The sequence below is a fragment of the Acanthopagrus latus genome, chromosome 8, assembly GCF_904848185.1.
Source record: "Acanthopagrus latus isolate v.2019 chromosome 8, fAcaLat1.1, whole genome shotgun sequence".
Taxonomy (NCBI): Eukaryota; Metazoa; Chordata; class Actinopteri; order Spariformes; family Sparidae; genus Acanthopagrus; species Acanthopagrus latus.
Window position 1 is genome coordinate 10,047,474 of NC_051046.1, and position 14,269 is coordinate 10,061,742.

Consider the following 14,269-nt stretch of genomic DNA (forward strand, 5'->3'; position numbering starts at 1 on the left):
GATACAGCTTAGCAGTGGAATACAGATGCGGCAGGGAGACATGTTTTGTGGCATTTAAACACAGAGTCTAAATTTTTCATAACTTTTAACAGGAGCGAAATCCGGACCAGGATTCATATCGAGGACTACCGGTTCACTTTACCAGCAAATATTGCGGGGTATTCACAAGAAAAGCAAAGAGAGAGATATAAGATTCACATCAGGTGTTATCTGCGTCTTATCGCACCTTGCCGCCACAGCTAGAAGATTCTTGGCGTTGGCGGCACCTGGATCCACAGACAGAGACTTGGCAGCCAGCAGCAGCTTGCTGGATGCCATGGAGATGTTCTTCAGATTACCAATAACTTGGATTTGGTCATCCTTGCTCTGTACAGGCACAGAGGAAGAGACATACAGGTGATTTTTAAGATGGATTTAGAGTTCTGTTACGTTTAATACAACAAAAGACACATTATTAACTGTATCAGCCACAGCTGTCAAGGGATGAAGCATTGTGAATAAAGTACTTAATGTGTCCCTACTACCTATATCCTCTTACCTAACTCAGCAGGCCTCTTTGAGCTCGATAAAAGCTCGGGTGTCATGCTACATCAACTCCAATCCCACAATCTTTTTTAAATTAATGAGCAAAAGTAACCAGAACAAGAACATCACAAGATCTCATTACATCCGACTGTGTTAGTGCTCTTGGGGACAATCACGTGCCTAAGTGTATTAGATTAAAAGCTCTAATTAACAAATGTCTTAAATAGCTTAGGTAATAAAGTGACACAGAAATATGCGCACGGCCACACCGCAGTTAAGACTTTTATGTTTTGACTGTTCCTCTTCTACCGCTGAACTGCTTCAGTGGAGCGCGCTGGGGGTGTACGGTCATCAAACCTACTTGGGTGTGTCCGGCCATTTCAATGCCAGCATCCAGGAACTCATCAAAGTCTTGGCTGAACTTTCCTGAGGCCGCAGCCAGCTGGCCGCTCGTTCCGCGAGAGGAGTGGACGACCTCGCCTGCGGAGTGGTTGAGTTCAGCTGCCGTGTGGTTCAGATCAGTCTGGGCCTCCTGGAATGCCTTTTTGCAGGGAGGTAGCTTCAAAGACAGGACACGCATCAATTAGGGCACACTGTGGTACTCATATCAGGAATGACGTCAGATGGAAATGACCTGTTGAGTTACTTTGATGTATGTGTTCAAAGGGCTGGTTAGGTTAACCGGGGACTCCAAGTTGCCTGTAGGTTTGAATGTGAGCGTAAATGAGTGTAATTTTAATAATATTTCTATTAAAGGTCCCATGTTATGCTCATTTTCAAGTTCTATGTGGGGCGTCTACTAGAGAAAAACATTCTCATACAGCCCAATGTTGCAGCACCTCTCTTCAGTCTCTGTCTAAATGCCCTGTGTTGGTGCCTGTCTCTTTAAGGCCCTCCTTCTGAAAAGCCCAGTCTGCTCTGATTGGTCAGCTCTCACAGGCCTGAGCAGGTACCACCACGTCAGCTCTGATGGTGTTTTTCTGGCTGAGGGTGATGACTGTACAGTTGTGACCTCATATCCTGACAGAAGGCCAGCTGGCTTATTTGAGGCCACAGTTTCTATATACCAGCAGGGTGCACTTCTCTGTGGATTCAGCTTTTTGAGGCTTTCACAGGATTTAAATAGCACTTAGACCTGTTTTATGATAAAAATTCAACTTTCTGCAATATGGGACCTTTAATTGGTCAACACTAATGTGTTCAGTACAGATTTTTTGGTGTAAACACAAACACACTAAACGGAGGAATCCCCAAGTGACCCCGACTCACAATGTCAACCAGCAGCTTCTTGCTGGCCTCTCCGATGCTCCTGAGGGCCATGTCAACATCCTTCTGGCCCGGCAGGCAATTCACACAGTTATTCAGGGAGTGCGACACTGCTTTGGCCACCTGAAACGCATATAAGCCATAAGTCATCCTAATAATGCCGTGCACAATACGAAGTCCTGTAGCAAAGCTATAAAGGGAAATAGATCTCAAATGCAAATCGGGCTCACAGCGGTGCACAGCAATCAGTGTCACTAATTTATGCTGCTGTCACAAATATATGCCAAACAATATGTTTATCCCCTGAAGGGCTGCAGGAGAATGAGCAGTTTCACCCTGGCACTCCTGAGAGAGGAATACCAGGCGAGAGACAGAGCAGAGAGAAAATAGCAGCGCTTAGAGGGGATGATTGTTATGGAAAGAAAAAAATGTTTACAAATCAGTAGAGGGGAGAGAGAGAGAGAGAGAGAGAGAGAGAGAGAGAGAGAGAGAGAGAGAGAGAGAGAGAGAGAGGGCCTGAGTGGAACAATGTGATCTCTACATGAATGTCATTGTCCTTTGGGGTATCTACCCTACCTGTGCCAGTCTCTGCTGACTCTCAGCATCTCCTGGATGTACCAGGGCCTGATGGGCTTCATGGATCAGCATGGCCGAGCCCTCCATGACATACTGGGCTGAGTCCAGCATTGCAGCTGCAGCCTGAGGCTCCCTGGTGCTGGCTGCCACTCCTCTGGCTGCTTGAGCCAACGTCCTTAAAGCCTGGGCTGTTTCTCTGGCAGCCACACCTGCAAACGAAAATAAGCAGTTTGGAAACATCACTTTTGCTTCACAGATAAATCCTGAAGCAAAACATGTTATGTCAGTATGATAACATCATCAGTAAATATAGCCTGGGTGTTTTTATGTGCATGACAGACTTCTACTGAAGTAAAAAATGTATCCACAGGTAATATGCTACAGATAATGAGTTTGACACTCTTCTCCTTTGAACAGTATAATGTAGTGACAGTAACCAACCATGTTTATGTAGGAATGGAAACGTTTTACTAAACTCATTAATTTCAGTCTCATTAGCTGCTGCAGCTGGCATGTCTAAGCAACAGAAACTGAGAGGTATGTCTGTTTCCTGATTTAACTATAATTGCATTAGCACTGTGCAGATCAGCTGGTAGGGGCTGGCTATACCACATGGAGACCAAACTGTGATACTATGGCCTCATTGTTTAAATGAATGAGTTAATATAATAAATATGGCCCCTGCCTGGGAGGTGCCCTTAAATTATTATACACAGAGCTGAGAAGAAAAAAAGCAGCAAATTCCATCAAATTGCATTAACCAGCCAAGTGAAGCCATTTGCTGATGGAATGTTAAATCTGGTGAAAATAAGATTAATGAGAAGCGAGCAGCACCCTGGGCCACAGCGTGAAGTGCTGCCTGGGAGCGTTCATTGTTAAAAAACGCTCTTCTCTATCTGTCTTCATCTCTCCTCCCCCGAGATCCCCAATTGAGACAGAATTGACAGCCAAACAGCCGAGCCATGCCGGATTCAGGGGTTTGGTTTAAGGCAATAGTGAGAGCGCAAACATATCTCTGCCCGCTTTAATCCTCACTTGGCACAGTTTAAAGAAACAACTTTTTTCAATATAATTACAGTCTGCAGTCGAAATATACAGCATATTTATTATTTCTAACGGCTCTGATAATGTAACTACTCTAAACAGAAGTAAACTTTATGGCTACTTAAGCTTCAAAGACAGGCTCTCTGCGCACAATACATCTTTACTCACCCGTATAATGTTCGTTGCCCTGTGCGGCACATGTGAGCAACTGCGCCATGGAGGAGCCCACGGCCTTAGATGTACTTCCCAAATCCTGTGCACACTTTTCCAGCTGTGCAAGCAACAGAACACACAAATAAAACCGCTGGGACCAATAGACGATGTCTTTGGGGCAGATGCCAAGGCTGACATTAAGTTAAAAAATTCAGACACTGACATTGTTATTCAAAAATGCAATTGGTGCAAAATACACACTTCACTAGGAATTTATTAATACCATATTTCCCCTGTCTTATCTTTCTGCATTATGTTCTGGAAAAAGGTTTCATATCAGTGCATGTTGGACAACATATGCCAATAGTGATAGGCCACACAGCTGACAAACCAGGTTGAATTTTTTTTTTTACAATTTCTACATTATAATGTTTCATGTGGACAGTAAAAGTTGCTCTGTACTGACCGTTTCCCCAGGAAGAGGTTTGAGCTGGGCATCAATGACAGACATCTTGGCATCCTGAAGCTCACTCTTGAGGGTCTGCACGGTTTTGAGGGCTGAATCGATCTCCAGAGGACCGCAGGCTTCATGGGCCTTCAAACAGCACACACACACATAAATGGTACTTGCACGCATCCGAATATTACGCAACACGGACAGGATGTCAGCTCATATGCTGTGCTGTGTATCTCTGAAGGAGATCAAAGAGCAGGGCTTTACAACAAACAACTTCAGTGAGATGAATCCTGCTATCTCTAATGCTGTTATGAAATGATACCTTCTGGGTGGCGGTCCTGAGCTCGGCCAGGCAGGTAGCCAAGTTCTTGGCACACTGGCCGAGTTGCATGGCAGCGGCCTGATCAGCCACCGTCGGCACTGCTGACTTTGCAGACGCCACCATCTTACTTCCAGGCTGAGAGTTGTTGACAGAAAAAAAACCCAACACATTCATACGGTAGCAGCTTTTGTTTGTGTATGTGAAGAGAATTTGATAGCTGTTAGCCCTGTCAGGGTGAAAGGTCTGACCTGTAAGAAGCTCTGGCTGGCCATGATGAGGGCAAGCTGGGCCCCGAGCTCCTCAGGCTGGGCCTGGCTGCTCCTCATGCCCTGCACCAGCTGGGGGATGCTATCTGCTACTGCCTGCGTTTAAACATGTACAATAATGTATGGTTTACATCCACATCATCATATCTGTATAAGAAAAGCACTGCCAAGACTACTGAAAAGCCTGTTTTGTTACAATATATATGTAGTGGACATGACTTCACATAATTTTGCCTTGTACTCTTTACTCTATTTCATGTTATGCAAAATACACAGATGCTGCTAGAATTTCGTTGTACACTTGTGCAATGACAATAAAAGGATTCTGATTCTGATTGTACCCATCGGTAAAACCAGTACATGATTTTACCTTGCAGCTGTGCACTAGCTGTTGGTGTGAAACTGTGTTTTTGTTGGAAGCAGCAGCATTCTGAGCCGCCGCGATGGTCTGAGTAGCAGCAGCCGCCGCCTGCTTAGCAGCTATCTGTTCAGGAGACACAAATGGAAATCATTTAGGCTAAAGTAAGAGAGCGGCGCCTGGCCGAGAGCTACATTCTTTCACTCTGCGCAGTATCAAGCTGTCATGTTCTGTACTCGGACAGAGTTGTTCTCATCAGAACTAAGAGGGGTCGCAAACCAGCTGTTTCGTAAGAAGAAGGAAACGGGCGGGATCGCTCTGCTCCATCTCAATTCACGAGATGATCATCATGGCTTTCCCCTTGCTATGTTTCCAAAACTGAAGCACTAAAAATACACTGCTAAACACATATTAAGATTGACAAGATTGTTAAAAAAAAGGGAGAAGAAATTCCCTGTTGACTAAAAAAGGAAGTAAAGCGGAAAAAAGAGAAGCCAGAATAGATGACATCATTACACTGGGAGAAGAAAAAACGACAACTGAATCACATGTGGAACTGACATGAGAGAGAGAGGAGAGGCATCTCCTAACCGTGCTGCAGCGAGCACTATACATTTTATTCACTTCGAAATAAAAGCATGTCCGTGTGAGGAGACAACAGGTAAGATTAAAGGGGATCCCAGCGGGCCTAAATGTGGCTGTGATAATTGTGACATACACACCCACAGATTCACGACACTTTGATCTTATTGGCTTACATGTTTCCTTGATGGAGGCCACCATTAGCACCATTACTGAGACCATATGATGCAGGGAGGCGGACAGAGATATAAGTCGGATAGCATTCTGATCCCAGCCCCGAGTAATGCATAGTTTATGTGCTTGGGAAATTGAACATTGGGTGCTCTGAAGCAGAGGAGGGCTAGTCATTAGGGGGCAAACTGATACCAAAGGCTAAACACAGATCTTTACACTCAGATAGTTCACTCACAGCACTAATGGGGTTTATAGCTCAGTGCTACAGGAAAAGAGAAATAGTGTAGACGAATATACTCAATGGGCCGTATTTGTACAAATGACCGCCGAGGCGTTTCATTATTCGGATTATGTCATGCTTTCTTTTATCCCAATGTCCACGCTCGCCATATTACTTCTACCATGTTTGTTCTACGTGACTACAGAATGTGGGAAAGAAAACGATTTTTACGTTCTGGCAGAGAGAAACTAGGAGAAGATTTGTGTTTTCATCAAGGTAAAAAAAAAAACAAAAACACGTAGAATACCTGACATGTTGACTTTTACAACTCACCTCCAGCCTGTTGACCAGCTTTTTCTTGATGGCGTTCTGAGCTGCAGCGTTCGTGGCCACGCGGAGCCCCTCGGCTGCCTCTCTGAGCCTCTGCTGCTGGTCCTCATTCTCTGGGTAGGCAGCTGCCCCCTGGGAGCACATAAACACACACATATGACCATGGCACGTGCATACAATATGTACGGTAACAACAGCTATCAGAGCTCGGCAGTTAAAGTTTAAGCATTTGAACACAATGTAGAATACATACAAAAAGGCATTTGGCCCTGTCTGTTTTCTGATAGTTTCCAAGGAAACTGTGAGCGCCAGATTCCCACTTCCTCTCCGATAATGGCAGTGATGTGGTGATTAATGTGTCAGATCAAAAACATCTACCGTGCCACGAGCAGCGTTACACTTGCCTGGTATTTCACACTGATAATATCCTGCTAGACAGTGCCAGGGGCTTATTAAGAGCCACGGATGCGGCACCCCTTTTTATTTTGGATGTGAAATGGATGCTGGTAGTTTGTGCAAACAGCAATGCCAACATGGAAATGATATCAAATCCAAGTATTTCAGTTCAGTTCATCTTTTAACGCTGCATTCAAAATTACATTAGTCATGCAAAGTCATCGTGGGGTGCTGACGGAAAAAAAGAAAAATCTGAAGGGAACACAACATATCTGCAGTTGTGGATCAAACTGTTTATAATGGGGCTTAACTAATGAGAAATATGTCTTGTCTTATTTTAATTTGGAGTGACAAACTAATTAACTACAGAAAGAATAATGTGATAATGACAGAAAGCAATTAGATTAGGTAATCAAGTTCAAGTCTCTTAGTAAATTACATTACTAGTTAGATGCTCAAGCAAATAATCATTTTTGGTGCATCTCATCTAGAGAGTACACGTGTTACAGTTTTACCTTAGCAGCCTCCACCATCCGAGCTGTGGCGTCGGCCAGGAGTTTAGCTGCAGCCAGCAGCTTCTTGGAGTTGTCAACGTCGACTTCAGCCTCCGCATCAGATCTCATGGCGTTGACCAAGTCAGAGGTGGCCTGGGCTAATACCCTGGCCTGACGCACCATCTCACCTGTGAACAAAGAGACACATATACAGTACTGTATGAGAACAGAAAGGAAAACAAACGCCACACACAAACAACTCAACTACAATAAAAATTAAAATTAAGCCGGTTTGGCTTTTATGTCCAGTTGCATTTGTTTTTGTTTTTTAGTGCAGTTTGTTGCACAGATTTTTGTGGATCGACAGTGAGAACTGTTCACTATAAGTGATGATAATGTTTCAGAGCTGTCATCTTACATTTAGTCATCAGAATCGAGCATATGCTTCTTACAGTATCACAAAGGAATTTCTCAAACAGTCCAAGACGAACAGCAGGACTGTTCAAGTTTGTGTCAGGTCAGCAATGTGTGGCTGGCCCCAACACATGCTTATATTTTGACAGCCAATAACACTTCATTAGTACTGACACATGTGCAGTCGTGAAAAAAAAAATTTGGATCCCTAATTTGAATAACAGTACTACTACAGCAATGTTAAAGAAACCTATTACAAGTGAAAGCTCTGTATTCACATACAAATGCAACCTAAGTAAAAGTATGTAAGTATTAACTTCCAAATGTACTTAAACTATTAACTGTTGCATGTGGGTAACACGTGAACAGCACCTCTGGTATTGAATATTTCAAGTCAATTTAAACTTATATCTGTATCTAAACAAGACCAAGTATGGCACTAGAATTCTGAAAAACCACAAATGGTTTTTAGAGTATCATGAAATTAGTTGAAACATTCCATGAACAAGATCTTGAAATTAAAACTTTGATTCAGTTTGAAATGATAAATGGAAAACTTTCAGCACAATATGCAAAGTGATCAGAATCAGAACATCTGCCAGAGAATATGAGTAGTAGGAGTATAAAGTAAGAAAATTGATAATTAAGGAAAAGTACTTTGAAACTGCATTTACTGTACTTGAGTAAATGTACTTACTTACAAAGCTGTGCATGTTTATCAGAGGAGTGTGTAAAAAGAATACAATCTTCCATGGGTAGTTTCATATTGCAATGCCAGTATATGTGCATCGTTAAATATTGTATTTTCTGGATGTTCTGTCGAGAGAAAATAACCGATGAAAATATCTATTTTTGGCTAACTGATGCAAAAAAATCATATTCGTACAATATCAGTCTAGTTCCCTGATTTGCAACAGTGCTCACAGCGGTCCTACGCAAGCAGAGATATTAAAGGGATAGTTATTCCAGCCGAACGGTGTGACAGCATGTCTGACAGTTGACAAATGAATATAATCTCATGGTATATAATCATCATATCACCCAACCTGAGCGCGCCACCGAGGCATTTCTGTAAGTCTCCTCGTCTTGCGGAGACACATCATTGTTTTCACCTTCATGAACTTTTATAGCTGAAGGTTTTCCAGTGACTCATCCTTCTCTCACACTAACGAAAGTCTTTGGAATATATGTAACATCTCCCCACACAGCTGCTATAAAAAGCTGTGTTTCCCAAACACCCACCTCTAGCTCGGAATAACTCACCCAGAGAAGTGTATGAAAGACAAGAGATCTGGGTGCTTTACAACCTCCATCCAGCTGTCTTGGGAATTAACCGACACACTACATGTAGAATGAAGTGAATCACTGAATACTGATCCGCTGCTACAGATTTTCTTTTTCTTTTCTTGTTGATTTATAGAAGGTAAAAAAGTTTGTCCTTCCAAAAAAGTGCCCAGGTCATGTGTTTCCTTTTAAGTTTCAAAGCCTTTGCTGATGCTGATTGAGACCAGATTGGGAGCTCTGTAGTGGTTTTGGATGACATGTTTCCTACAACCCCTTGAGAATTGGCTGGGGCTGGAAATTCTTCAGCCTTATGACTCGAACCATAACAAATAGCATGAGCTTCGAGAATGTTTTGGCAGGATTCCTCAGATCACCTAACATGGACACAAATACCGATAATATCTGTAGGCCTTATGATGCTGCCAAAACTCATGAGAACAAGTCAAATGAAACCAGCTTTTTTGACTATTATTACTGATTTATTAATATTTCGTGAACATTTCGTGACACCAAACAATGCTTTTTTAAGTGCACTTAACCCCCGACACTCAGAAGTAGCCCTGAATGTTTCATTTTGCACTCACCGGCATCACCCATGGAGGTGAAAATGTTTTCCGTCACGTTCATGATTGTGTCCGTGGCCTGGTCGTACCGTCCAATGGGCTCGCCGCAGCTGGCGTAGTGGCGGACATGCTGCAGCAGGTCGCTAAGGGCCTGGCTCACCACGCCAGCTGCCGCGCCGACTTGCTTCAACAGCTCGCCGTCGTCGCTGGCCGAGCGGCAAGCCTTGACACAGGTTTCTACGGAGCGGTCCACCAGCTTCCCGGCCTCGACAAGCTGCTCCTGACACACTGGGGAGCTGATGGTCGGGCTCACCACCTGCACCACACGTTGTTGTTGGCAGAAATACAGACAGATTAGAAGAGCTGAACACTGTTATGATATTAGAAGCGCTGTTATTCATTAGTTTTTTAAATTAAAAAAATCAGTTCAATCAGTTCAATAATGCACTTTCAAATCTTATGCTGTAAACAGTAAACAATGGCCAACAATGGTGTCATACATTCTGCCTGGCTGATTTCCAGTATGCTGGTATGTCCTTTACCTACTTGGCCTCTCAGAGGAGCAAGTTTCAGACCAGTACCTTGGTGCAAGCCACCAGCTGCGAGGTTGACAGGGCACACTGAGTGGCAGCTGCGATCACCCGGTTCTGCAATATGGTGTCCTCGGCCACCTGGGCCACGTTCTTGGCCTTTAGGACCAACATAGCAGCTGCATTGGCCACTGCTTTGGCCAGATTCATCAGGGTGTCCTGCAACACATTAATCAATGTCCTTCACTGAAACACAGCACAGCTGCGCACATGTGACTGAAGGGGCCAGGAAAGTAAATGTTTGTTGCTCATTTTGTTCCGCAGATGTAGTGTGAATACTAGACATCTAATGCACAAACAACAGTGTAATAGTATTGTAGTGATGATGAATTTTGGGAGGTGAGTAATAATTCATATTTACATTATGAAGTATGCAAATAGGAGGAGAGGAGCATCGGATTTGGATTATATATAAGGAATCAACACAGTAACATTTCATACTAAGGCCCTTGAAATAAGAGTTAGTTAGGCCCTCAAACTAAAACTAGACTTAAACTAGTCTCAAGAGAGTGCTCTTAACCTTTTCACAAAGACTTATGGGGGTCTTTTTGCCTATCAACTATCTATAACAAGGACCTTAATATAAAGGCTAAACATTAACATTAATGGTGCCTGTCAGACTGGATTTTTTCTGCTGAAGTTCAAAATTATGCCTCATCAACTAAATCTTTGTTCTGTGGGGTTCCCCAAGGTTTTGTTCTCATCCCAGTACTGTTTGCACTGGATTCACTTCTTGAAGATATCTCTTACCATTGTTATGCAGATTTTATTTGTTTATACATTTCATTTCAGCCTCAACATGTTTGAATAGCTTTGCTTTTCCAAATTGACTCAACTCTCTTGCCTCAAAACAGAGGTTCTTATTTCTTGCCGAGATGGAATTGCAACACCTCAACACCTTTTTTTGGTAAGGCTGCTTCATTCGTTCCTGTTTCTACCTACTGAGAAATATAGCTACACTAGGGCCCATTCCATAAATCGCCCATGGTTGGCTCAAAAATGCTGCTGCCAAGCTTCTGACGAAGACCACCAAAAGGTCTCATGTTACACCAATCCTCATGTCTTTACACTGGCTGCCTATCAAAATCTGTTATTTAGTTATCTGTAATCTAGTTCAAAAGCTACTAGTGCCATGATGCATAAACACCTCAGAGCTCTCTCCCACTGGACACAAGCTCTGTGGACACTGTCAACACCTTCAAGAAGCAGCTAAGAACCCATTTGTTCTGGCTTGCTTTTTGCGTAATTTTTCTTTTGTCTCGTGTTTTAGCTGCTTGTTTGCTTGTATTGTCTGGTGCTTTGTTTCTTTTGTTTTCCTGATTCTTTTGTGAGGCACTTTGTGACATCGGTTCTTGAAAGGAGCTATATAAATAAACGTACTATTAATATTATCATCATTATTAAAGACAGTGGTACCAAGTCTGTGATACTCTTGAAATATAAGGTGTGCATGCGGAGAATAAATGACGCAGTTAATGAAGTCTACATATTGTGTTAATGGACGTCTGAGGCACTGCATTTTCATTTCCCTCCTAAATCCTCTCCTCCTGACACTCTGTTATAAAAATCAGTCTAATAATAAAGCCAGACATGATGTGCGTATTGACATTTTTAAAGGGGGGCTGAGAATCCTAATGTGTGTGTGTCTTCCTGTTTGGCCCGAAGTGTCATAGAAACAGTGAGTGGGCGGCGTCCAACCTGGAACTTCTCATCGGTCTCGCCCTCCCCCATGTGACGGAGCAGGTCCCCGCTGGCCTGTCCGATGCTTCCTGCCGCAGTCAGCACCGTCTGTCTGGGCTGTACGAGGATGACATCACCACATTCATTACACAGGCCGGGCCTGCTCTCTCACACAGGCCCCCGTGAATTATCTAAAACAGACTTCTGGATCAAAAATCCTCATCACTGGGGCACTGATAAAAAGAGAAGCATGCAATCCAACGCTGCATGTGGCTCTCTGGCTACTGGGATCACATTGAAAGATGAAACAGAGGAATAATCAGTGGGCGCCTCACCTCAGCGGCTGCGGGCTCAACAGATCGGAGCAGATCTGACACAGCTCCTGCCAGCATCCTGGCAGCGCCCATGAGCTTGTGTCCACTGCCCACTTCATCGTCCATTAGCGCCGCTAGGAGCTTGACGCCCTTAGACATTTCGGTGAGGTTGGAGGAGATGGTGGTGATGGCGCAGCCCACCGCTGTGTAGTCGGTTTCCGTGGGTTCACCTGCAGAGGACGAATCGCCATCGTTTACTAACTACACCTCTGCTCATGCATCTTAACCTGTTCTGCTGCTGCCGCGACTGCCTAGCTAATCCATGAGGCAGCTTGCGTGTCACATGCTGTAACACACACATCAGTGTCAGTGTCATAATTAGAGCCCAGTTGAAATGGTTCCACGGGGATGAGCACGCCGATGGAGCAAGTGGCCGTGAAGAAGAAAAACTTTGTATTAGACGGTGGGGGGAGAATAAGTGCAGCCACACAGATGGCGAGGTAAGATTAAAACCCTGAAAAAGGCTGGCAGGAGCTTGACTGGCGCTGGGCCAAGCAACACGGGGAGCAGAGAGAGACGCAGGCAGTAGGCTGAGCTTCAGGACAACAAGTTCAAGATTTAGTTATCAGTAGACGTATTTATCAGGGAAAATGATCGGGTGAACGCACCTCTGTTTAAAAGAGATTCATCAGCGAGTGCTTAACAACGACTGGGTAATGTTTTTATTGATTCCCTCCTTGGGGTTGCAATAACAGCATAGATAAACTATATTTATATATAACAGAGCAATTTCCTTTGGAGCTTAGTCCAGCCAAGGCTTCATAAACTCAAACAAATGAAACCTGAAAAAACAACAGCACGTTGCATCCTTTAACTGTTTAGTATTCTCTTGGGCACTCACCTGCAGTGAGATTGACCACAGATGCTGTTCCAGCGGTGATGGCATCAACTTGAGAGTGGATTTCATGTTTGGATTCGTCCACTTTGTTCTGAACCCAGACCCTGGATGCCTTTCAGTGGAGGAGGAATACGAGAGCGATTGGCTTTCATCACAGTGGGTGATTTTCAGCTCATATAAACTTTCTCGGGCAGGATTAAAGGACGAGGGTTGTACAACACCTACAGCTCTGGAAACACTCGAGCATTGAATACAGCCTCCGTATTTACAGTCAGCCCCATATCCTAATTATATTTGAGAAATATGATTGACTTTGATGTGATGCGGATGCTTAATTGGATCTGAGCGATCTTTGCTTTGAAAAGCAGAGGGCTGAAATACCAGAAAGCAGCTCGAAACGTGGAAAGGGAGCTGCTGTTAATGGTGGGATTTTGGTGGAGTATTGTGTTTATCCTTAGAGCATCTATCCGCAAAACACTGTGTAATAAGTAGGGAGAAGACTTACCAAGTCTCGACCCAGAGGAGGCGGATTATCTACATATCCTAGGTCAGCCTGAGCCTGCTGCACAGCCTGCATACTGCTGTTGATGGTCCCCATCAGGGCCTGCTGGGCCAGACTCTGACAACAACAAACAAAAGAGACACTCAGTGAGCAGATGACTAAACAAAAGCAATCTAAATACAATGTATGTGCTGTAAGTGAGAGAAACCCTCAGTCTTGCAAAGTAATGTGTATAAACCACAGGAGACAGATGGGCTTTTAGATTGTGTATGATGACTTTTCATTCTCCATCTCACTCACAGCCCTCTTCATATTGTTTATTGTGGTTCCTTGTTGACAGCGGGGACCACAGGCAATACTTCTAGCACTGCAGATCAGATTTACATTAAAAAATGTTATCTCGCCACTGTGTTTTGACAGTTAAAAAAAAGAAAAAGAAAAGAGAATTGAGCCCAAAACCAGTGCTTCATCATTTTCTTATCCATTCAGTACATTTTTTGTTGAAGACTACAGTATTTTAAGCTTTAAGGTGTTTGTCCAGTGAAAATGCTCTCACTCACCAGCGGGGGCATGTGTCCTCTGTGCATCTGCCCTGTGGTGATTTGCTGCTGCGCCGAGGGCATAGTGCCCATATTGAAGGTGTCGGGGCCGCCGATGGACCCCGACCGAATTATACCTGGAAGTGCAACTGAGCCGTGCTCCACGCGGCCCACCCGGTTAAACTGCTGCTGCAAAATTGTGGATCTGAAACAGGAGAAAAAAAAGATGGGTGTTCAATTAGAAAGGATGCAATCGAACCTGTGACCTTTGTCATATAACCTTCTATCCTCATCAAATAAGTAATAAATGATTATATCTTAA

The 14,269-nt window shown here is 43.8% G+C and overlaps 1 protein-coding gene across 7 annotated transcripts in view; it reads right to left on the reverse strand.

Moving 5' to 3' along the window:
• The window catches only part of tln2b (talin 2b), a 92,373-nt gene that overhangs the window by 27,810 nt on the left and 50,294 nt on the right, over nucleotides 1-14,269 (reverse strand). For all 7 annotated transcript variants that reach the window (XM_037107864.1, XM_037107863.1, XM_037107862.1 and 4 more), the window contains 18 exons: nucleotides 13,969-14,152; nucleotides 13,412-13,525; nucleotides 12,910-13,018; nucleotides 12,030-12,238; nucleotides 11,713-11,811; nucleotides 10,006-10,173; nucleotides 9,446-9,740; nucleotides 7,185-7,351; nucleotides 6,277-6,405; nucleotides 4,980-5,093; nucleotides 4,592-4,705; nucleotides 4,344-4,478; nucleotides 4,031-4,159; nucleotides 3,580-3,682; nucleotides 2,368-2,576; nucleotides 1,795-1,914; nucleotides 887-1,084; nucleotides 227-366 (listed from right to left, as the gene is read on the reverse strand). In XM_037107864.1, the coding sequence (XP_036963759.1) occupies nucleotides 227-366; nucleotides 887-1,084; nucleotides 1,795-1,914; nucleotides 2,368-2,576; nucleotides 3,580-3,682; nucleotides 4,031-4,159; nucleotides 4,344-4,478; nucleotides 4,592-4,705; nucleotides 4,980-5,093; nucleotides 6,277-6,405; nucleotides 7,185-7,351; nucleotides 9,446-9,740; nucleotides 10,006-10,173; nucleotides 11,713-11,811; nucleotides 12,030-12,238; nucleotides 12,910-13,018; nucleotides 13,412-13,525; nucleotides 13,969-14,152 (2,736 nt within the window). The remainder of the gene's footprint in view (nucleotides 1-226; nucleotides 367-886; nucleotides 1,085-1,794; nucleotides 1,915-2,367; nucleotides 2,577-3,579; nucleotides 3,683-4,030; nucleotides 4,160-4,343; nucleotides 4,479-4,591; nucleotides 4,706-4,979; nucleotides 5,094-6,276; nucleotides 6,406-7,184; nucleotides 7,352-9,445; nucleotides 9,741-10,005; nucleotides 10,174-11,712; nucleotides 11,812-12,029; nucleotides 12,239-12,909; nucleotides 13,019-13,411; nucleotides 13,526-13,968; nucleotides 14,153-14,269) is intronic.